Here is a 25,898-nt window from a genome sequence, read left to right on the forward strand (position 1 = left end):
GTTTTTTTAGAAAGATCATTTCATGTCATGAAACTGCTAACAACACAGTATGTTTTAGCAGTTTTAAATAAATGTGACATTTTAAAGGACAAGGCTCTCCAAAGTTTCAACTTATACAAAGGCTATATCGGTTCATAGTACACAAATAAATCTTGCAATCTTTAAAATATCATGCTCCCAAAATTATTGGAACACTGTCAGCAAAACTATCTCAAGTACTTACACAGACGAATCATATTTATTTGGATAGAGTTTTCTTTACTACAGATTCTCCATTTTGCCTAAAGATGGCAACTCCTGCCTGCTGCAACAACACTAGGTGAAACACTGCTAGGAGGAGGTTTGCATACTTTCAACAATATCAAGATGGTTTAGTTAGCACAGAAAATAAAACATTTCGTAATAAAAATGAAAATTAAATCTTTTAAATGTAAATTCATAAAGAATAAAAGTTCTCAGAAGAATTGAAACAACAGAGATGAAATTCAACTGGAACAAGATAATCATACCCAAGTAAAGTGATATGCTAAGATGAGTGAATAGAATGACATTGCAATGCCAGGATCAAAGTGTCCTCAGCATCATTGTCCCAAATGTAAGTGAAACCCTAGAAGAACGGTGCTTAAAAAAATAATAAAAAAAAAAAATAAAAAATGTAATGTCCTAAAACATCCTTTCTCTGCATTGAATCTAAACACATAACTATTCCTACAACTTTTAGAAGTAGATGTACTTCCTCAGGTTAAAAAAAAAAATTAAAAAGAGTTTTTGCTCAAAATAGAAAACAGTTCAAAGGACAAAGATAAGGCATTCCAGTGGAGAAAAAATTGTTAATGTTCACTTGATAAGACTTCAGTGTGCTGTGGAGTAAAGAATAGATGTTATATTTGGGATATGGATAAAATACCCTGTGAATAAATGGAGCATGAAGTGTATGCTTAGAGCTCTGACCTGAGTATAATAGCTAGAGGTAGACAGAAACATGTGGCCACCACTGTGGGCAGGGAGTGGATCCCAATCCCTGGCTGGGGCACTTTCCACACCGAGTTTTCACGGTGCTTGGGTGACCAGCTTCTAACACAGCCCTCAGCGGCAGATGATGTTAAGCATGGCTGAATCAATTAGCATATACTTCTTTCTTCAGTACCCCAACCAATTAAAAGGCCTTAATTTCCTCCTTTCATTATTTCACTTCAGCTGTGATCAGTTTGCACAAAACTTACTTCTGGGCCCAGAGATGGCCAAATCCTCACCTGAAAAATTGAGGACTCCAGAAGCTTTGGCTAGGCTGGAAATGCTGCATTTTCTACGCTGCTATGCCATTGCTACCAGAATGATATTACTTTTTGCTCTGTGCACAATAGATGTATCAGTATGGATTGAAATGTTTCTGTGGTTTCTCATGTGGTGTCTGTCTGAAACAACAGAGAAACAGAGTCTGCACTTTGTTGCAAATGTGTGACATTTTTATTCCCTACTAAGGGACCACCAACTGATTCTGAGGTCCTTAAAGGTGCTCAAAATCCTTAGGATGAGTTTGTACTTGTATTACAACTCGGTTCACAGACTAACAGATGTAATGCTTTTCCTATTGCAGTCTCCCATAGGGAGGGGAAAAAACCCCTTTGTGCAACAAGGAGCAACTCCTTCCATCATTATCAATTAGAAATCATTAAAATTGTATATTGTGTTAGAAATAACTGCCATATATCTACTTAAATGATGCATTATATTTATTATACCTGCCAAATATCTATCTAAATGATGCATTTTAATTTTCGTAGACTACTCATCTGTAATTTCTACTACATAAACTGCATTTCTGCTTTTGTTTTGTTGTTTTTCTTCAGTTTTCTGCAATTAAAAGTTTTACAATGATTTCTAATTGTTTTAGTAATTTGTTTGTTTACATACCCCCACCCCAACTCACATACCCTGCTTTCCCCCACTAGATCTGCAGTTCATTCCTTTAGGCAAGGGAAAATATCTATTTCTGTGTGCAGTATTCCAAGAAGTCACTGTGTTACTACTCCTGTTAAGTAACACACACAGTTCCCACTTACTGAACACTTTTGTTTTGAGACTTTGATGTGTACATACTGAGCATAGATGGAAAATGAGTCAATGCTCCAGACAGACACATTCCTTTCTGGATGTAGTATTGCTGTTTGAAATTCAAAACTTAACAGATTCCTCCAAGTGCTGTCTAATGAAGATTACAATAACTTAGTAAGGTTTTTGTTTGGTTGGTTTTTTTTCATTTTCTGTCACTTTCTACCATAGCAAGTTAAGAATTATCTAGTATCTCAGTATTTTCTGGGGAAGAAAAAGCCTCCGATAAATCCCCAAATCAACACTGCTTGGATTCACAGAGGTAAGAGTGTCTGCTCAAGAGAAAATCCAGAATTAATATATCACTGCATACCACTGCCATCTACTGAATGTAGAATATGCTGAAAGTACCCATGCATACCTTCTTGCTCTGAAAGCAGAGTTTACCAGGCTTCCCATTACGCTGCCTAATCAGAGCCCTTTCAGTTCCCACAACACAAAGTATACTCCAGAGCCTAAGGGTTACACATAGAGTGCAATTAAAAATTCATAATTAATGACTTGGTCAATTTATCCTCTCAAAGAGTAGACATAAACACTATTGTAATCTCTTTGGATTTATTTGCTGTTCATAAATTTTTTGTTTGGGATAACAACTTTATTTATACAGAAAATTGGAATATATTGTGATATATTATTGTATCTCACTAGTCAAGTCCTAAAATGCTAGTTCTGCTCCCATGTCTAATAAATGCTTCCATGTTTAATTATTTGTCCAGGCTTGAAACAGTGCTTCTAAGGATACTTAAACCAACGACTTATCATTTACTTGCCTTGGTATTCGTTCCAGTAATGTTTTTCTGATGTGAACATGGCAAATAATACTCTTCTTAAATTCAGATTAATTGTTATGTCTTCAAATTCTCACAACTTTAGTTATGAACACAATATCTGGTCTTGTATATACAAAATTTTAAGGTTTTATTCTGGAACATTTACCAGAAACTTAAGTAATAAACTGGGGTGTGGCATTAGGCAGTTTAGAAGTACAATGGAATGGCCCCAGAGAAAAAGCCTGCCAGGGTCTGCTTTCATAATGGTTGAAGTTTACCATGTCAGCCACCATTGTCAAGAGTAGTACATTTAAAAAAACAGTGTTGTTATTAACTCTGCTAAAGATGGGTGTAAAAGGAAGCACTAGCTCCCAAAAATTACAGTCTGGCATTTAGTCACAATTGCTATTTTTGTCCTCTCTTCCCTATAGAGTCAACCATTCACTCTTATCCCAGAATGTCTGCTCACATATGACCCAACTCTCTTACTCACTCTTGTAAGTCTTATCTACATCAGCTGCTCCCTTAAAACCAAAGGGATTAATGTCCAGAGGAATTCAAAACCATAACTGCAATCAATTTGCTTCTACAGAAACTGCAGTATTGCAAATACTGGACGTTTAAAAAAATGCAGAAATTGTTGATCAATGGGATTCCTAAAACTGACAAAAAACCCCAAAGCAGATAAGGACACCTACAAATGGTAGTAAAATGTGAAAATATGCTCATTAAAAATACACAAAGAGGAAAGGCATACAGCTTTACTATTTCTTCATGCTTAGTTTTTGTCTGTAGATCTATGTTTATATGTCCTCATAAAATTTGTTTGATGGATTGACATCTGCGCAGTACAGATGCTAATAGATTTGAAGTATTTCAAATTTCTTATTATTCACCTTTTATTTGGAATGGAATATTCACTATTTCTTTTAAAATTTCTAAAAATATTCCTGAAATTTAATTTGAAATGCTGCCTTTTTACAGTGACCAGATTAAATTCTACTCTCACTGACGGTCGTATACTCCCTGTCATTCATCAATACTTCAATCATTTAATTACAAGAGAATTATGGAAGGCATTTTTTACTCAAGTAGTTTTCAGCTTTATTCATATTACAGAGACCTTCAGGTGAATATCAAGAAAACAAATGACAAATGTGAGACACTTAATTTCAGTTGGATTTATAGAATTTATATGAAAAATTGGGCAGTAAACTTCAGGAACTCTGTTATAAATAGTATGGAAGATTTTGTACATACTGTAATATTAATAGTAACACAAAAGATGTGACTCAGACCTTTCTTCAAGAATAAAGGGGTACTTATTTATCTCTAATAACTTATAAACAGGCAAGAGAAGTCTTACATTAGCTAAGCACATTCCATTTATTTGGAAAAGGTTATGAACAACATTCTTAGATGTGCTTCCCGAAATAGCAGATAGCTGGATTCAATAAATTAAGTAAACTTCAGCCAAATGATTTTAAGTGTGTAATATCGATTTTAATTCAAAATAAATATCTCAGTTATGTTTTATGTGCTATCATCCCCATTGGATCATGGCCTATGAATATCTAAGAGGGATAATTTCTCCCTAAATGCCTACTACTACCTCTCTCCTAGAGTCCTTCTGATTAAACCCTACATCTTAGCTAAAAATGATGCAAGTTTGTAAGCCATGAAAAAACATGTTCTTAAACCTTGAGAAGGAGTACATTTATTTACCACACTGTTTTATCCCTAAATCTCCCATTCTTTGTTTACTGCAAACCATTAAATGGAGTCAGTTTCTGAATTAATTCACTTTACTTACTACTACATACGAAGGAGTACATGGGATTAGAAATCAAATGTCTCAAACTCCTTGTCACATTTCTGGCAAATCTGTACGTAACATCCTACTGATTAAGTGCTAGTTTTTATGAAAAAGCTCACCATTATCCAGGCCCTTTTTGGATGTTTCAAACTGGAAAACATTACTGTTTTTAGGAAAAGCGAATGAACTTTGGTGTACATCATGAGACAGATAACTTTTAAAGCAGTCAATTTTTTTCTCTTTCCGAAGCACTAGAGCCATAATTGTGCTGCTGTCTCAGAAGGCGTTATGTGCTCATTTCTATTCTAAATTTATATTCTAAATTTGTGCTCATTTGTATTCTAAATTTTCTTCACTGCTGCAGTTTTTTTCTCCATTCATCTGTGATAGAAAATGAATGAAGTATTTTTTGAGAAAGCAAGACCTTCAGTCCTGTAAATCCTTGTACCTCTTTATCACAGGACATACTGAGAGCAGATTGCCCTGGCCAGGAATGCTATGCTATTGCTGCTAGGATTGTGACAGTCTTGCAAGCTTCTATCCCAAGCACAATGTGGGATGGACTGTGCGAAACCTGCTTCTTTCATGCAAGTGCAGGAAGGAGAAGTGGCACAAAGTCCTCTGAGACAAACTTTTGTCTCCAGGTTTTCCTATGTTTTAGGCGAAATCAATTTGTTGATAAAATCTTTTGCAAAATCAGATCAGTAAGAATAAGCAAAGCAAACAACTGATTTTACTTGACTTCGCTTTTTCATTTTATTATACTGCTAACTGGAAAGAATACAGAAGTTCTTTCCTTTCCCAGGTTTTTGATCTGAACTCCAAGGACCTCTCTGTGATCCACATCACCATATCTTTCAAAAGCAAAAGCACAAGGTGGCAGTACAAGGGTGAAGACTGAAAAACTCATCCAGATGTAGGAGAGTAAAAGGAGGAGGAGTATTTGGTGTTGATCTTGTATCACTTGGAGCACTTTCAATGGATACAAAACACATTCCTACCTTTACTCATGCAGAGGTCAATCCTTCAGAAGATATGGAGGACAATTTTATTTAACCAAGGCCCTTCAGTAGCCTTAGAAGCAGAAGAGACTGATTTGCAATCAGGGAGGATGAGACAGATCTGTCACATCCACAGTAAGGACCCAGACAATATTTCCCCCACTCTTCCCTGTCCTTGCCCTATTCTTGCCAAGCCATTGCCCTTTGCCTTCTCCCCTCCCTTGCATTCTGCTCGGCCTCCACACCTTGTCTGGGCTCTGCTGAGCTGCGAGTGGGAACAGAGACTGACAGGAATAGTTAGCAATCACTTCTATGAAGACAACTAACAGCATGAACAGTAATTCCCGGGAGGCCTTCCCACCTCAGCAGAGTAATGACTATTTACAGCCTGAAAGGACTTGCCAGCCACCAGTTCAACATCCTCTTAAGGGCAACAGATTATCCCTAGAGATGGCTCATCCAAGACTGGGCACTGAACTGTGGGAAGGACATAACCTGAAGCTGGAGGGAGCTAACTCACTCCAGCTACAGAAGAAACATTTAATCGTGTCTGAAGTATCAGGATAGGTGGACTCTGAATGGGGAAGATAGTTTCTCCTGCTGTGAACTATTCATGTTTTTCAACACTAGGAATATTATGCTCCTTCTTCTCCCCTCAAACTTTGATTTTTCTTTGATTAATTCACCATTTATGAAGGAAACATAATTGCTCACTAAGTGCTCAGACACTGTACTTTCATTTCTCAGAAAAAGAAATCACAGCTCAGTTCTGGTTAGAAGACTGCTGTAATGGTGTTATCATTATCACAAACTTGAGGAAGCCGAGCCCTAGCTGCAGTATGAATGCAGAAACCAGCACGTAGGAACTGGCCTATGTAAATCAGAGTATTTCCCACAGCATCTTCCAAGTATCTCCAGAAATATGATACTAAATAATTTCTCTATGCTCTGTTCCTTTATAATGTATGAGTTACATGCTGTACCAAGTCATTCATCATCCAGACAGAATTTGTACAAATATATGTCAGTCTATAAATTGCCTGTAGATGTTTCCAAACATTTTTTCTGTCACATGTCTACCGGTATTTCACCTTGTCACTTGTACTACGTGAAGGATCTTAGCCAGATAATGGAAATGTACTTCAATTGCACACGTGAAGCTTTCTCCCAAAACCATCCCGTTCTTCCTGAATGTAATATTGTCATCAGCTCCAGGTAATTTAATTTTGGTTGTAACTAAAAATTCCTTTCAAGTTTTCAGTTGATACTGGCCTTCTTTGGATAGTTTCTTCACTCCTGTAAAGTCTTCATGACTAAATACGGGTCTCTTTAAAAAAAAAATAATAGAGAATTTAAAAATACTAAAGACAGCATTTATTAGTGTAAGATTAAAAGTGGTGAGATTTTAAAAAAATCTCCTTTTATTCATAAAAGAAACAAACATCCCTTAGATGTTCATTACAAGAAAAAAATCTCTATGAAGTAATCAGTCTTTCAAAACCAGTTTTCCAAGGGGATATTTATAAGCTAATGTCTTGAACTGGGGCACAGGTCTAATTTCAAGACTGGAAGAGCTGTAATGCAAGACTATAATAAAGGAAGGAAAATAAGCGTACATCTCAATGTATCTCCTCAAGACTGGCAATTGTCAAAGACCACTGTCTGAATTGGGAATTCCAGTTGCCTTGGTTAGTGACAGAATCCATTGTTTGAATGTCAAAATTTGGAATAAAAACCAAGAGCAAGTAAGAAAATGGATTCTGTTTAGAGTCTTAGCTTATGTTTACAGCAATAAACCACAAAGCAGTTGTGTAGAAGCAGCTCTCTGGATTCCCAGCTGGTACAATTATTCTAGGAGCTGGTGTACACTCAAATAGCACATTTTTGAGGACTGAAAAATGCTGGAAGGAGAATATGCCCTGATTCTGTTCTCCTTGATTTCAACAGGAGCAAAAGCAGGTCCTCAATCTGTGTGTAATTCACATGATCTACTTAGCTAAACAATTAAGTCACAGCTCTGACATCTGATATTTATTTTAAGTTCTTTGAGCCAGATTCTCTTCTCTGAGCCAACCTTTTTTTCTGTTCTGTCGGCACAGAGGCTGTAACAACCATGGATTTTCCCAGCTGGAGATTTTACCAGCATGGATAAGTCTTGACCTGCTGGCAAAATTATCTTCTATGTTATTGCCTCTTCTATGTCACCCTCTGAATGTTTACCATACTCTTATGAGAAAGAGTAAATTACTAGGCCTGAGCTATATTCCTCATTTCCATGCTTCAAATATCCTTAGCCTGTATACTTACCTATTCAGACTAAACCTATATCGTTAATTTGAAATAATCCTTAGGCTGCTGTAACTGGAGTAAAAGCATGGCCATTTGTGGTATTTCAGAAGACATACAGCTGAGAATCCTTCCAAGATGTGTTACCAACAAGATACTTCAGAAGCTCTAAACCCATGTACTCTGGGTCACTTCTACCTGTGCAGGCCATGCTTAATAATTTAATCATAGTGCAAGGTCATTCCTAAAGAGTTCCAATCCAGGCATGCCGACTTCTGAACATCTCCACTCTAAGAGAGCAGAAGCTGTGCGAAAGGATAATCTGAAGACAGGTTCAACTGAAAAATTCCACACAATCTGAATAGTGTTTATCAACCATTGCCTGAGTGGGGAACCTTATGGCTCCTTCTACATTATTGCAGAGGTGCATACAATGAGAAGAACCTTAAGTGAGAATAGTTTAATGTAGATGAAAAAAAAAACAGGATGCAGTTTAACAAAGCACTTATTTGAGACTACTTTAACCAACAATACAGAGTGGAACTGATCTGCTGGGAAATGTGAATGCTCACAGAAGGACTGTCTCCTGTGTGTGCTGCAGGGAGCAGTGGAACAATGATAAGACATTGTGAAGGGACCACAAATTATTCAAACTTCATCCACATCTTTGAATATGTTCAGACTGTCAAGGAATTACTCAAGGATCTGAGTTCAGCCTCAAAATGCACTCACATCCTAATCTCTTATGCCTGTGCACTTTTTCAATTAACTAAAATTTGGAGCTCTCCACAAATATACGCCTGTACATAGTGTAGGCCACAGCTTTTCCCCAGTGCCCCACAGTGGCTTCAGTGTCACAGATATTTTCACATTATAGACTCTGCCTTGGACAGCTGAAGAGTCATTGATTTCAGAGGCAACTGGAAACTGGTACCAAACAGGTTTACCAAACGGAAAAAAAAAAAAAAAAAAAAAAAAAAAAAAAAGGAATAAGTATGGAAAGTGTGCTTTCTAAGAAGAAACTAAAGGTCTGCTTGAGCACCTCTCTTATTTTGTTGTATCCCCTTTAGCTACCAAATAGTTGTGTCCCACTTCTGAGAAGAACTCTATTCTAAAGTGAGAGTTCCAATGAACACTTACAATGTTCACCAAACTCTTACCACCACATTTATCTTCCAAACACAATATAATGGTCTGGCAAAGTAGGCTCAGAACTTCGTCTGCAGAGATTGTTGGCCAAGGAAATGAGTCAACTTGGGAGGTAAACAACATCAAAGAGAGAACATTCAGAATGCAGCAGCCTCTTCTGATCCAATGCTTTTTAATCAGCCACTTTCCAATAATTCATTAAGACTTGAACAAAGAGATTGAAATATTGGCTTCTTCTAGGGCTTCAGCCAAGCATAATGAAATTATACCAGGATATATTTACAAGGTTGGATATCTTGAACTCAGCTGTAATTACGTTTATTAGTAATTCTTCAATAGCTGCTCAGAAAGCATATTTGTATTAGTTAATCCTTGCCTGTGGAGACCCTTATATTAGCTTGGCAAAAGAACATTAAGAAGGATGGATTTATTTTTTTTGCCTCTCAGCAAATCCCTGTTTCCATCAGAAATGCTGTGGGATCAAGAAATAAGCCAATTGTAGTGTATATGGTTACTTTTCTGCTATTACTGCTAGCCATCAGTTTAGAAAACAGTTAAAACTAGAAGGCATAAAGATCTAGGTTAACATATTCTGAAATATTAAAAGGTGTTTAACAACTGTACTTTGCATTATGAGACCCTGGAACAGCACCACATATGTACAGATAAGCACTATGTGCATATTTCACCTTTTTTTTCTTTTCTCCTCTGAAAGAGATGTGAACACATAAAACACTAAAATATATATTTATTTCGAAAAGTTAAGGAAAGACGTCTCAAAACTATTGCAGTTCTGATGTTTGAGTTTAAGCAAAATATCTCTCTTTTTAAAAGAAAATCTAATAAACAAGATGGCATGTGTCTCAAATAATTTAAATGAGAAAATGTAGGGTATTATGAGACCCTTGCTATTTTGAATACTAAGCTGTGAATATGTACTTCTTCCTTTCCAAGAGGAAAAATGTATTACAATACTAATTGTTCATTAAACTTACGAAAGGATAATTCACTGAAAATAATGAGGCATATAGGAAAGACTGGTCGAACTATTCAAGGCATTATTTACAGAAGCAATCTTTCCCTATTCATAACTTTTCTTTTAAAAACTAATTTTCATTAATTCGTCTATCAACTACTTGGAATCACTAAACTACCAAGTTATTTCAGATGAATCCAGTGACTCCAAATTATGCTTGGAAAGTTATTGGAGGACTCCTGATTGAAGGCAAAACCACTCTTAGAATAAGATACAGAAACTATATTTGTAAGTATTAAGGAGAAATTCACTTCATGCAGTTCTGCTGGGCTCTATGCAAAGCACTCTGTTTTAGCTATCATGGCTGCGAATAAAAGTAGTTTCTGGAATATTTGCATAAATTAAACACAAGAACAGCTGCAATACATCAAAGGCAATACAGTTGAATCAACTGAATGAGAACTGATGACATGTGCTTAACTGCATTCAAGCCAAACTCAGCACTGACAAACAGGCAAACTCTCTTGGTGTGAAAGGAAATAGAATAGAGTTTGCTGGAGCTTAATTAGACCCTGCTCTTTTTTCTATAATATGAACAGGCTCCAGGTTGATTGCCGTGCAAATCGTAATGTTTAACTGTACTTTACACTTCCTGTGCTTATTTTAGAAATGTTTCTATTTCTTTCCAAATTAGAACAGATACAGAACTGTCACAAATGGATTAATAATACACCATTTCTCCATTATAGATACTTTATTCTAAACTGTTACTTTAAAGATGTTCCCAGTGATCATACGTCAGGTTAATACTCAGACTTAGGTCATTTTGCCATATCATAGTTACATAAGGAGACCATTTCTAAAGTATAACTGAGATCAAAATATTTTATGTGAGTGTTACATACAAATGAATCAAAGATAGTGAGCCACTTAGACATACTCATATTGGAGGTTTTATAGGAGGTGTAATATACATGCAAACATACATTTCAGTGGGCCAAAAGCTGCTGAGCAGAAAGAGAGAACCTTAAAAAAAAAAAAAGCAGAAAACACTTTCCATATTTTGAGCAACTTTAACATTCCCCTGATTTTTTAATACCACTGTCACTGTTATAATATTCAGGCATTCTGAGATAGAGTGTAACTGCAGAGAAAATGCTACCCTTAATGCTACCCAAAATACTTGAGAGGTTTTCTATTTATTCTAAGATAACATTTAACATATTTGTAATATTAAATCTCCAGATTTTCTCCTTCTCTCACTCCTTGTTCTGACAGAAAAGAAACAGCTATCCCAGCCGAAAGTAAAGATGGCTTTTCTGAAGGTGCTGCTCAGTTCTGGGACAGTGGACTTTAGTATAAATATGTAGTTTGGATTTGTTTCAAGGATTTTGAAAGCCCTGACTGCATCTTATATAAGTGATCCTCCTTGTTCCCATGCAGCTGAATCAGATATCCACACATGAAGTGCCTCCATCACATCGGTAATGTAGAGCCACCCTGCTCATGAGAAACAGCTCTGAGTGTAAATTTGCTCTACCTTTGCCAGTCTTATCCACACAAATTACTTATTTTGTAGTAATCCCTTTTCTGAAAGAATGAAAGTTGCCTGATATCTGGAAAAGTGACTTGCTACTGAATAAAGGGGGAAATCTGTACACATTATCTTCATATACAAACCTGGCATTTGAAAATATAATAATGGAAACCCAATCATGGTACTTTGCCAATTTACTACTCACCAAGAGGTCCATTCAAACTTTAGATACATGGTATTAAATGTAAGAAATTAGCCTGCTCTAGATTGCCTTATGACCCAGAAGGTTTCCTTGAACGACATAAGAAACCCTTTTATTAATATGTGTCTGCCATAACTCTTTGTTTACTGTGCAAAAGACAAATTTTGAAAATCTTTTTCCTAAATTTCCTAAATTAAAATTTTTGTGACAGCAGAGCAGTCTCTCATGTGTTAAGCATGCTATGTCATTAACAGACAAAGAAGTAATTACTCTATCATGATTAGAGTAATAACATCACAGCTATCTCCTTACTTATTTTAATCCAATAGGATTAAAAGGTTTTACTAATCCAGGGCATACATCCACTACTGCCACATACACTGACAAGGATGAATTTTCTAACACTTCATTTCAAAGTCATCTTAAAAGCATAAGTTAAGGAAGAAAAATTGTCTGACTGTTTTCCAGTAGGGTTTTATTTTGCTTTTCACTTTATTTTACAGGCTTGAGTATAAAAGGAGAAAATTATTTGAGTAGCAAAGCCTTAATTAGATTTGTGCTATGTCACTCAGAATGCTGTCTAAAATCTGCAAGGAACATGACAACAATTGCTTTGCTGATGTGACTTGAAATGGTTTTCCTTAAGCCAAAGACACAGATTTCAATTTGTGTAAAATAACAAATTGAAACGAGTACGTGTATGATAACACATACTAAGTAAAATAAATGTATGAGTATGTGTAAGATAACACATACTAAAATGCAATTGAACCAACATATTTGAATAGAGAAAAAAAACCCCAACATTAAAGACTTTAAACAACAAGAAACTTACAAAAAAAAAAGTTTAAATATTCTTAGCATTCAAAATTATGCCTTAACCATGAGTGGTTTGTGCTTGGCTACACACATTTTAACTGTGTATTTAAGAACAAAGTATTAGGGTCAAAAAGTAGCCACAATTTGTAAATCCAAACAGTATTTTTCACTGGTGTTAAGCAAACACATTTTTAAGTACTGTTTTGGTAAAATCAGTGGAGCACTGCACATCAATTATTTTTCTTGCACAAGCAGACATAATAAAATGTAGGATAATATCAAAATGGCCACTAATCAATCAAATGCTTGGATCCTTCATGTGTTAAATCTTGTTTATAACCTAAAGAATTGTGCCCTCAGTATGTAATCAATAGTCAATTAAACCTCTCACTAGAGCAACTGCTTTTCAATTGGCCAACATTAAAACCCCACAAAACTTGAGTAAATAGCCTGTAGGACTTACACAAAAAAGTAGTAACCTCTAATTCACAAGTGACAAAATGAAGCAGTCATCCTTAAATTGAATAGAAAAGCCTAACCATCAACCACCAAAACCAAACATAAGCAAACAACTGAGCTTTTTTTTACAGTACAATGTCATCTGAATGCATGTGATAAAAAAGAAGATATTTACCTTGACTATTAAAGTGTACTTATTTGGTATATTTTAAAACAAGTCTTACAAATTATTAGCATAGGATAAGGTTTCATTTAAGTTTTTGGGTATTTTTTACTTCTGTAAAATGTATGCGATAAACCTGTGAAAATTTTACTTTTCTAGAAAACAGGTGTTAATAAGGGGTATATATTCCCCTTCCAAAAACTACTTTCAGGTCACTTGGAGAGATCTTTAAGAATAAAATTATCCCAACACGGAAAATGGCCTTACATATACTTTAGGCATGGAACCAGTCACCCCTTTCTTTCTGCAGCCTTTCAGTCACTCTTTTTGTAGACAGTGCATCTTTCTCGAGTGTCTCATTGATTATGAAGTTTTTCTTTTAGCTTTCCACAGTGACTATTACTTTACAATTATTTTTATGCTGTGTTAAACATTTTGGAAAATGTAAACCCTCATAAGTCACATTGGTAACTCTTAAATCACCTATGGGTCTAAAATATCACATCATTCTCACGCAAATTGCCCTCAAACCTTATTAATTAAAAGACGAGTCTGTGTGCCTAGACATATGGATGTATGGATAATTCTCTTTTTATATCTTTCCCCTGTATGCAAACTTATTTAAAAAGCAACATCATCTCCACACCTGAAGCAGTGTATTTTCAAGGCTAGATGCTATCTATCAAACAATAAATGTACTACAAAGCCTTACACCTGTCCACTACCATTCTCCCACCTCTCAGAAGCTTTCCCTGGCAGACTAACACCTGAAATAGCAAACCATAAAAACACAGAGATCTGCCATTCTTTCTTGATAGAAAAATCAAATTGTGTGTAATGTAAAGAAAGAAAAAAAAAAAAAACCAAAAACAAAAAAAACCAGAGAAAATGTTTTAGCCCTTCAGTTTGCTCACAGGCTCAGGGCCAAGCTAGACTAAAAGAAAATTCATGCTGCCCTGAATTACAGATAGTAATGCATGCAGATCTACTTTGAAACAAAACTTCTGTATTCCTTGCTATTCACTTTGCTGCATATTGCAGAAATCCTGGTGTGCTTCAGGCCCAATCCTGGTGCAATACAGTGAAAATTTTGATACTCACTTTTCTGGGGCCAGAGCTGCACTCATTAGTAATTGTGCATCTTGTCGTACTAAATACAAGTTTTATAACAATATAAAATAGGACGAAAATAAAACCCAGAAGATCTCCTTATATTGATCAAAGCAATAGCTCAACAGAAAAGCTCTTCCATATGCTGACATCCTATCTAGCTCCTGGGACAGCACAGTGCTCTCAGAAATGTTGCTGCTCAGGGTACTGCAGTCCAATGAGTCTTCTTCCTTTGTGCCAGGACAGCACAACGTCTCAGGTATCAAGTGTGCTTCACTGGGATTAGTGGGAGTGAGCGCAAAGACCCTTAGAGACCACTTCATGTGAAGGACTACTCTGAGACTTCACTATATTTTAGGTCTATGTGTATGCAACAGCTAGCTTTTATCTTTGCTCACTCCCTCATCAATTCTCAGGGTTGGTCCATGGGCTCAATATTCTCCACCACAATATGGAAGACTTCTGTCTCATCCTAGATTTCAGATGCATTTTGTTCAGCAGCGTGGCTCTTCTGTCTGGCAGTTATGTTTGCCAAAGACAGAGTATTGCTATTAAAAGTTAAATTGCATAATACATCCAAAAACCCAAGCAGGCAAGGAAATGAATACAGCAGTGATGTGACAGATCACAAAGCTATTGTAACCATGATTGATCCAAGCACCAAGCAGAACTAAAGGAATATACAATCTCCACAGCATTTGGGACTTCCTTTCATCAAAGGAAATGAAAATTTATCTTGCCCCATTCTACTTTTTGGGTGGAACTGACACCTAACCATGGTACAAGGAGAGATAACAGTTATTTCCACTGAACCCTTTGGGACTGTTTATATTTCTGCTTCACGGTGTGGTGAAGGTCCTCACAGCCCCTCTGATCCTGCCTCAGGAACCACTGGCCTGGGGAGTGGCATTGCCTATGGAATCTTCACTCCTCCCATCACCCAAGACAGTTGCCCTGTCCCAAGGACACTGCCATGTAGATATTCAGCTGAGAGGGATAATATTTGATGATTCATTACATTTGTTAATTTATGAAAATTTATTTTCTTTTAACCATTAGGTCGGGAACTATACAAACTTAGAATTCATTTCCAGATCATGTCATAATGTCACCTCATCAAAAATAAAGAAAAACAAGCCCCTTGCCCATTTGGAATATGGAGTATATTCATCTTTCAAAAGCAGCTATGTTTGCCTGGTTTTCTTTCAGAAAAGCCTACCTACCAGCTTGACTGTAAAAATAATTGATTCAAAAAGGTCAGTTACAGAATCAGGAATGATTACTATAAATCAGAAGAATTTATTTGTATTTTTGTAGTGTAACAGTTTATTCTTCTTTTAAACCAATTTCATCCACTCTTTTGCTAATTTCTAAGATACAGTGGTTTTGGTAAATGTGACTTTGGAGATGTCATTTTTACTAGCTCTCATCTTTTTCTAAGTCTCCTGAATGCCCAGCAATTCATATTAACACAACACAGGGAAAAAAAATAAAAAAGCTAGCTAGCTTATTAACAGGAATAATAAGCAGATGAGGCTTAAGTATTAAAAAGAACACTATATTATGCCATACCCTACATTTTAATTTCTTGGAGACAAAGTTTACATTTCTCAATGGTTCCCTTTTTTAATCCCAGATCTGTAATTATATTCACTGAAGTAGTTTAGTATTAGGCACAGCAGGTCTTGCAAAATTAGGGACTTCCAGCTGTAATTATCTCTACACTTACAGGAGATCTTTTTAAGTGAAGAAAAGGAACAAAACTTTTCTTATGCCTTACATAGGATACATGGGTTTCATTTAACCATAAATTAGATAAACCTCAAACATATCTTTCAAATCTTATGCATGATGAATAATGGTTTAACTAGCACTATGTCATAGGACAACTTACAGTTTTCTGCTGCTGATGTGTAAGAAATTTTGGCATAAAACTGAAATCCTAAGTGCAACCTCAAAGTTGAAATATTTTGAGGGCCAAATTCTCTTCTCTGATATGTTATTCTAAATTTGAAGTAGATATGCTCAGGAGGCTAATTTGAACATACTCATAAACTCAGAGCAATATTTATTTTCATTCCTTCATGCTTGAAAAATGACTACTCAAAATGTTTTAAAATGTCTTGTTGGTCTCCTAGGACAAAAGGGAAATTTCAGCCTCCTAAGGCTTGTAAGTTTAGATAGCTCCTTTCTCCACCACGGTGGGCAATACGTAAGGAAAGAATTGTCAAAGCAGATTTTGTTATTGCTCAAGATTTCTTTAAATCTAATTACATGGAAGCTATTCTGGTTTTGAGGAAAGTGGATAAATGTAACAAAGAAAATCTAAGAAGAATGACAAACTATTCTAGTTCCCCTGACGTGACATCCAAAAATAACCTGAAGCTGAATCTTCTCTTTGGGAAAATACATGTTTTCTTCATAAAGGAGGCTGACCACAGTTATGCATCAGAAGCAGGGGATAGTTATAAAAAAGATTATTCATTGAAGAGCTTTCATCACTAAGCTTAAAAAACTTTAAGACACTTCTTAGTGAAAAAAAAAATAAAATCACACTCAAGCATAGAAACTTCATGGAAATCAGGCAAGTAAAGGATGTTATGACAGAAATTTTAAACCCACTGGATATAATAACTCAAAGGAGCAACTTGTATTTTTAGTGACATCCTACCAGGAATCCTAGAAAATATGAAGATTGCTTTTTGGTGAGTTGGGATTTCTTCTAAAGGTACTGTTCAGAGTAAGTGCTCACTCTCATTAATCAGGTCATCAAGAAAAACAGGGCCAGATCTGTGTGAGATAGGACTTTTGAACATGTAGGGATAAAAAAGATAAGAAGCTAAGACAGCTAAAATGACAGAGAAACTGGTATTTCTGTTGATATGTAAGTGTCCTGCATCATACAAAAACCATAACACAAAATTTCTAATGGTTAAGAAGCACATGACATGGAATATAATTCTGGTCATTAAAGGGCAAGAAAGACCTAAAGAATCCTTTCCAGGCAGGTGACAGCATCTTACTTTCCCACAGGGCTGGGCAGGTTTGAGTGTCCACTCTATTTCAGGCATGCCTCTTTGCTCTGTGACAAAATCACAGAAAGTAGAACAAAACTGTTATTCCCATGGCATAGCTCTGGCCCAGAACCTGTCTGTGAACCACCTGTAAGCTACATCCAGAAAGGATATCACAGAACAAAACCATTTCTTGCTTTCATATCCTCTTTATGCATCTAAACTGAGTGGTACATGTACAATGTCTGACAGGTAAGTGTTTCACTTGTCTTTTTCCTGTCTCATAAAAGACACCCTATGGATGCTGTGCTTTTCCATTAGGGCCTGAGCTAAATGAGCAGGACCCTCCCATCAGTCTAAAGAGGAGATCCCATCCTCTTTCAAACCTCATCCCTGGATATGTGCTGTAGCCACTTGCCCTGTGCTGCCCCTAGAATTCACCCAGCAGTACCCCAGATCAGCTTTCTCACTTTACAAACAGTTAACCAAGCCCCTAAATGAAATAAAAGAAAGGTCAGTGTGGAGGTGCAGCTCAGTGAGGTGGCTAGACTAAAGCTGGAGGGAGTCCCAAGGGAATGAGAGAACAGGAGGGGAAGCACATTACAGTCCTCCTGCTATTCTACTAATTGACAATACAGAGTAGCATCCTCAGAAAAGAAAAAAGATTTGTCTTGCATTCTCTGCTCTGTATACGGCACTATTCCGGATGCTTTTTGTTTCAAACAAAAGAAATAATTAGCTGCTCAATTGTCTTTGAAATCAGACACCTGTGTTTGATTTTCAGCAGCTACAATCAAAATACATCAGTCCAGTTTCGAATGCTTGGCTGAGTACTCAACTGAATGCAAAAACTTTCCTGTCTGAGGGGAGGATCAGCCGTCCTGTTCAGCTGATGATCAGTTACTACCAGCTGGAGTAAAAAGCTGCCATTAATATCTTGGTGACAGGAGTTATAAAAAAAAAAGGAGTTAATTACTTGTAAGAAAAGCCTTGTCAAGCACTCCTCCATCCCAAAAAACAAGTACACACCATCAGAAAAGTACTAATTTGTATCCTTGGTATTGGTAAAAAAAATGAGATGAACATAAAAATGTGACTATTATTTATACTGTAGATCTGCTCTTTCTAGACTGGAGAGACAGCTACCCTTGTGCCTGCCCCTAGGACACTGCATCTATGCCAGGGACGGCTGGAGAATTTCTCTGAGGATGTTCTGCTGTTCCTTTTGTGTACAACATAGTTACTAAAAGTAACAACTAACAGAATACACAACCCTACTGTGTATAATACTGACAGATTTAAGAAAATTCCCCTTCAAAGTTATATAAATATTATGAAATATTTATGCTTTCTATAGTTAAAAAGAATTATTTAGTTAAGAGTGAACATCTCAAATGGGAGAGACTGTTGTCCAAAACAGAATTTTTCCTCAAACCACCTGATAATAGTAATTATTGTAATAATTATTGCAAAGTATAAACCTGAGACTAATTCTCAGGTTTATACTATTCTCTCATTGTCTTGAAAACAGGAATGAAAGCTGTCATGTATTCTGCCTTGAAAAGACCATTTTACTTTTTTTCTTGGGCTGAGGTCTTGCCCATAGCACAGAAAGAATTCAAGCCACAGTAAATAAACAATTATGACCAATCATGCTGATAACCTGCAGCATCTTCTCCAGTCAGCACACAAATCTGTGGCGATCTGGTTTGTGCTGGTTTTCCATAACTGCCAGAGACTTCACAGTCTGAAAAAGCAAGAATACCTCACTGGGACAATACAACCCCTTATGGATGTACAGTTCACTACCTGGATCAGATCAGACTGAGAAGCTTCCAAGGCCAGAGCATTGATTACTTTTTCATTGATAAATTTCAGCCCAGTTTCCTAAGAATGTGCGGCAATCTCCCTGCACGAGCACCGCCCTACCAACCAGTTATTCACCTACTAACTTCTGAATTTGTCATCCAACTTCATGTTTTTTCCAAAATCGGGCTTAATTTCATTTTAAAGAGACTACTGAACAGAAAAGAGTAAGTCTCCTAATGAGACTTGAGGAGGGCTGCATATCAGCTTCACCCATTACCAGCCATCAGCCACAAGGGCGCTCTCCAGGGACACAAATCCCTAAAAAATGTAACTTGCTTGGGTTTCCCTAGATTGGTTTCTCTCCAGCAAGGTCTGTGGCTGGTAACAGAAGAAAAACATTAGTGGGCTACAGCCAGGGACAGTCACTAGATTCTCCTTTTTTGCGGCACTGCACCATCCTAACCCACACAAACCCCTCAGGCAGCGCCACTCCAGGAGGAAATGTTTTTGCACGGCTCTGCATCAAGCCTAGCAGTGTCAGTCTCCTGGCCAAGGACAGTGTGACTATCACCAGGCAGCTGTGCTTGGCCCTGAACTGTCCCTGCTGTCACTGCCAGGCCTGGCCCGTGCCAGTGCTGGAATTGACTCCCTGCCCCAGTCTGAGCATCCTCCTTATTTCCTGGTGAAATAAGCCCCATGCCCAGCTCGGTCTGGATCTTCTGCACCTGTCCTGCAAAACTAGAGAAATGCTTCACGTGGGAACAAGCAAAGTTGAAGAGGAAGTTTAAAGGAGTACGTCCAGAGAGCTGTCGCTCAGATTGGTCATTTATGTTCTTTGTGTAAATCAGAGCAGCGGACCTAAGACGGGGGAGAAATGGGGCTCCCTCAGTGCTGCTTTCCCCCAGTGTAAGGAAGTTGTGAGGCTTGCTCTGGGTGGCTGTAGATCAACAGTGGCCGCAGCTGACCTCCCGGCCGAAGGTGCCGAAGCCCCAGTGACCCTCTCTCTCCTCCCTTCCATCTCGAGTACCTCCGCAGCTCCAGCCGGGGAGCGGGGCTGGGCTGTGCTGCCCTCAGCGGGGCTCGAACTCAGCAAATGCAGAGCCCCCGCCGCGGCAGCCCCGGGGCGATGGGAGGGCATCCCCTGACCCGCTTTCCGCCCGCCCGCTCCCTCCCGCCGCGGGATGCTCCGGCCGAAGGAGCCGTCGGGCTCGGCCGCCGGAGGAGGGGCAGGGACGGGATCCGGAGGGAGCGGCGGCCCCGGGCTCCCTGCGCGGGGCAGCGCGGCGTCTCTTACCTCCGTGCCGGGCGGCGGCGAAGAGCCGCGGGGGCGGCGGGGCGGCGGCGGCGGCGGCGCGGGGGTCTGTCGGAGGGGCCCCGCCGCCGCTGTACCGCCGGGAGATCACCCGGTCCCTCCGCGGCGGGCGGGGCGGCAGCGGGCGGCCGTCGTCGCCCAGGGCTTGGAGGAGGATGTCGAGGAGCGCCCCCCGCTCCGCTCCGGCGGCGGGCACGTCCCTGCCCTCGGCGCCCGGCGGCGGAGGGGCCGAGGCCAGCAGTAGGAGCACGATGGCGGGCAGCGCCTGGCGCTTCTTCGCCCCTCGCATCTCTGCGGCGCTGGGAGGAGGCAGAGAGCGAAGGCGGTCAGCGCCGGGCCCGGCCCGCACCCCACCCGCCCGCCCCCCATGCCGCGCCCGGGGCACCCCCGCCCGCCGCTGCCGCACGCCCGGGCCGGGCTCAGCCCGCGGAGCGCCGGCGGAGGGGCCGCGGAGCCGGGACCCGACGGGCCGCCGCCCCCCGGCCCCGCCGGGCCCCGCGCAGAGCCGCCTCGCTCGCCCGGCTCCGCGGAGGCTGCGTTTAATAGTCACGGATTAGGAGAAGGTTATTAACCGCGCCGCACATATCCGCGGTACAGCGTTTTGCAGGGGATTTGCTCGGAGCCTTTGCCCCCGGAGCCCCCGCGGCCGCGGCTGCCTCCTGGTTCTGCCGGCGGAGCCCCCGCGATGGGCCGGCCGTGTCCAGCCGCCCCGGGGGTTCGGGGAGCGTGCACGGACGGCAACCGGACGGAGCTCAGTGAGGGGCGAGTTACATTGGAAGTGCCGCAAATCAGGGTGTAAAGGGCGAAAACAATTAATACAGGCTGGGGATCCGAGAGCAGCACTTAATGCCCTAAGTAAGCTACTCTAATTATAGAAAACGGGTAGGATTAAGAGAGAGGGAGGGAAATTCTGTTATTTACAAACTGTTTTCTAGCTGGCCTGCCTTGCAAATCCTCTTGGGCGAAGGAGTTAATCGGAGCCTCAAGGGAGCCGGCTTTCCCCGACGGCTCCGGGCTCTCCCTCCGTCCCCGCCGTGCCGGGGGAGCACGGCAAACCCGGGGAGTAACCGGGGAACCACCCGCGGTTCGCTGCCGGGGCAGCGACACCCCTCGTTGCACGCCGAGATCCCCTCCGCAGAGGCGGCGGGCGGCCGCTTACCTTCAGGCAGAGGCGAGTCCGGCTGGGTGCGGGCGGGCTGCGGAGCGAGGTGCGCGGCCGCCCTCGGAGAGCCCGTGTCCCCGCGGAGCCTCCGCCGGGCACGGAGTGGGGCGCTCGGTGCTGCGCCCGGAGATGAGGGATGCGCCCTTCAGGGCCATGCGCTTCTCTTATATAGTCCACACCGGCGTACTCATTTGAGTACTATCGACTTTAGGTGGGTGGCAGTCGATGGAGACACCTCTGGTAATCACTCTTGGGCTCGGAGAGGGTCTTTTCTGACAAACTTCCTCCTCCCCGTTTGTCTCCCGGTGGATGGCAGCTGAAAGCTGCGTTTGAAGTGACTCTGATCTATTTGTGAAATTAGATTTCCCTGAAGATTGGGGAACGCTTACTAATAAAGCTGCCGGCTCAAGAGATTAAAATGTGCTTTAACTTAGCGGGATTCCCTTGGGAGTGCAACAAGGAAACTATTTAATTCCCCCCCTTTTTTTATTGAACCAAGAAGTCGTGAACAAAGTCTGAAGGGTGTATAAATTCGGTTCTGTTTTGATGGCAAAGAAAGTGGTAGTCTGTCTATGGCAGGTGAATTCACAAATTGTGAACCTTGTAAAAGTTTGCTTCTTCGAAACAGCTTTTTTTAATTTTTGACAACCAGACTTAACGAAAAGCTCACCAAAAAAGGTAGCAACCTAACCAAACCATTAAACCCACAGGTTAAAAATCTTGCCTCTTAAAGCAAGTAGATCAGCCCAAAATTAGCAAATAAAATCTCAACTTTCAGAGAGCGGTTGTATGCAGGTGGTCTTAACAGATTGAAAAGCAATACACATTTTTCAAATTATACCAGACAATATTTTATGTTGGTATTTTGCAAGTGTAATTCTTTGTTATAAGTTACCACTTAGATATTTACTTAACAAGAGTGAGACAAAAAGAAAAAAGATTTGAGATCTCCTCTAAGATGTGAAAATGGGGAAATTAGATTTGAAAGAGATTTAAACTATTCTGAATCGGTCTGTCACACAACATTTCCGTATGAACATTGTCTCCTTCCCCAAACTCCTTCATTCTTACCCTTCTCTGATTGTCTCAAGCAACACACACTCTGGGCTGTATCTCACAGGGACTGAGACATTGCTGGTGATGGGAACCAGCTTCTTCCCCACATCATCCTCTGCTTGGGCCATCCTCACTCACCTTTGGGGATGTAATCCCACAAAAATCAGAGGTCAAACCATGTTTAACTAATAAAGGCTTGCAAAGGGTTTTATCACACAAAATTATTTTTAGAGGTTGGTGTACTGCACTAGATACACTGGTCTGACCTGTGGATTCCCAGGATAACTGAAGCAAGGTGGCATTCTCTTTTCTTGCTAGGTGATTTCCTGCTTTTGCATCTTTATCAGGTGCTCATATAAAGGAGTTTGCTTTTGGCAAGCTGATGGTTAAGTTCAGTGAAGTGGGAAAGGGGAGCAGTAATCAGCTGAGAAATAAAGCAGCATATTCATTAACCAGCTGCAAAATAAATCCCATATTTTCTCTCCATTTGCTCATTTGTTTCTATTATCTTATCATTCTTTTATTTTGTCCTCAGAGACATATATTGACACCACAGAATGGGACTGAATTTTTCTATGGAAGCTACCAAAGTACAGCCTTGACTCAAGCCCCTCTGCCCAACTTCATTACCAGTCATGGACTAGGTTTTCCTTTTCTAGCCCTGGGAGCACGTCACATGGGAAGGAAATCCATGTGGCACTGTTAAGGCAGAATAATCTTGCTGCTCATAAAAACCCCAAAGTCCTTATTGGATGTCTGTTTGAGGCAGATAGCAGAATACTCATAAGGAGTAAAAGCAGTACTGCAAAAATCAAGCAAATAGCCCCTCTTTTCTCACCCACATGCCCAGAGAAGATCGAGGGAGTCTGCAGAATGACATGGCTGACTGTGCAATCGTGATGGACAACATCCTGGAGCTGCCCCTTTGGGAAATTTCTAACCCCTGCAGCAAAGATTTTTAAATATGTCACCCTCATGCAGTGGGTTCCTAAGCTACAAATGCTGCTACAAATACTAAGGTCATTAAATTTTTTGCTCTAATATAATTGATATTTGGGTGTTTGAAGCTTTATATTGGAACCCAACTAGGCCCTTTACCATTATGAACCACCCAGTTTTACCCTTGTCCTTTACCTCTGCTGTAACTTGTTTCTCCTTTGGAAGAGCTGTATCCTTCTTTCCTTGGATGGACATTGAATCCACCCAGAAGGCAATGAAATGTTTTACAATTAGTTTTAAGTTAGACAAAATAAACATGCAGGTTGCTTAATTTCTCACCCTTTTTTATGTTATCTTTTGGTATTTTCAAAAGAATAATCAAGAAGTCAAGAAAACAAGAGAATGGGTGTCCCTGCAGAGCAGCTTGAGAGGCAGATCTATCAGTCCTTGAAGTTACTGCAAAGATTTTCATTCACTTTTGTATAAGTTGGGACAAGCCTTGAAATGAAAAGAACCAATTAGAACCATAGCACATCTAAATCACAAGTTTTAAGGAGCTTTTTCAGATTCTTTCTATGCTCAAGAATCTTAAAGTCTTGTGTAAAAACAAAACAAACAAAAAGATTTGTTTTCTGTTATTGTGCAAAGCCTTGCCTCCTTTTAAATTGTTTTGATATTTGAATTCATCAGAGAGCTGTTGAAAGAAGGAAGACCAGATTGCATCCAGAGGATGATGTTTTACTAATCCTGGGCAATTCTGGCAGGATGAAACCCCATTCTCATTGGCCCTTTTGTTATTAGCTCTAATGTTTCTCCTCATCATTATACGGAGAAAGAATCTCAGCATGAGGCTTACATCAAAGAGACCATCTTAAGTCTTCGCTCAGTATTTTGGAACAGAAAACCTGTTAGTAGTCAGCCTAAATAAGTCTGGTTATTTACTTCCTGTAGCTTACAGATTCAAACAGGTACATCACACTATTTTTCCCTGCAACATGGTTTGGGGTTTTTTTTTTATTATTTTCTGATTTTAATTCGCCACAAGTATATCTGAAGTTAAAAGGAAACTAGTTATGTTGAAGTATCATAGGGCTGACAGAGGCTCAGAGAGATGATCTAGTGCTTTCCCTTGCTCAAGGAAGAGACAACTGTATCTATGTCATCAGGGCTCAGCAAAAAACTTTTAATTTCTCCCATCAAGCTCAACACTTCATCACAGATCCATTAAATGAAAAATTGGTAAAGAAGTGGTTTAGAAGTGACATTTTACCTTGGGATTTACACTGGAATATAAAAATTATCTAAATGTATTCCCAAAGCACACACTCAAATAAAAGACAGGCTAAAGTGAAGATTTAGAATTTAGGTGTCTTCCTGTCTCTACATAAATCTGTCAGCCAAAGATTTCCATGGCCACTCATCTAAATCAAGAAGAAAAACAGAGAAAACCTGTTTCTGTTGAAGTTTATGGGGAATTTCCTGTTGACTTTGTTGAGCAGGGATTTAATGCAGGATTGTTACTAAAGAAGAGGTGAAGAAGTGAGAAATCACCTAAAAAATATGAATGTATTAGACAATGCAGTAAATTATAGATGGCTGATATAATTTCTGATAAGTAACAGAGCATTACAGCTGTTTTCAGATAACAACATTTCCTTAAAATCAGAGTTTTTTACACAGCCATATGCATACATGTCGGTGTTTTTTGAGGCTCAGTGCAGAGGACTTGATCAGATGGCCTTTTGAACACTTTTTGCAGTCCTTTGTTTCTATGAATCTATAAGGGGTTTTTGCAAGTGGCTTTTAATGCACTTTTAAGGTCGTGAACTGTCTGATGGGAAGGCCATACAGTTAAAGAAGCAAAACAGTGTTACTAAAAGAAATGTGAAAATCAGTGTGCTGCATTTATATCTTAAATAAAAGCAGTGTATCTCATAACTGATGTTATTTTTTGAACATTTTTGGTAGCAGTAGCACAGCAGAGAATTGTGGGATGTTCTAAACTGAACTTTAGATAGTGGCTTCCAGTGGTTATTCTGTACTATAAAGATCATCTTTCCCATTAAAGAATAGCATATACACTTTATTATTACAAACATATCTGAACATTTTTAACTGCAAAGCTGTAATGATCTTTACTGGCATTATCTTGAAGAAATTCTACAATGAAGTCACCACCTTTAAGGTTTGGAGAGTATTTTGC

The 25,898-nt window shown here is 39.4% G+C and overlaps 1 protein-coding gene across 1 annotated transcript in view; it reads right to left on the reverse strand.

The window, feature by feature from the left end:
* Window positions 1-20,827, reverse strand: part of ALKAL1 (ALK and LTK ligand 1) — a 35,520-nt gene extending 14,693 nt beyond the window's left edge. The window contains exon 1 of the mRNA XM_066333128.1: window positions 20,521-20,827. Within this exon, the coding sequence (XP_066189225.1) occupies window positions 20,521-20,827 (307 nt within the window). The remainder of the gene's footprint in view (window positions 1-20,520) is intronic.
* Window positions 20,828-25,898: the final 5,071 nt, after the last annotated feature.

This window comes from Sylvia atricapilla, chromosome 1 (assembly GCF_009819655.1).
Source record: "Sylvia atricapilla isolate bSylAtr1 chromosome 1, bSylAtr1.pri, whole genome shotgun sequence".
Taxonomy (NCBI): domain Eukaryota; kingdom Metazoa; phylum Chordata; class Aves; order Passeriformes; family Sylviidae; genus Sylvia; species Sylvia atricapilla.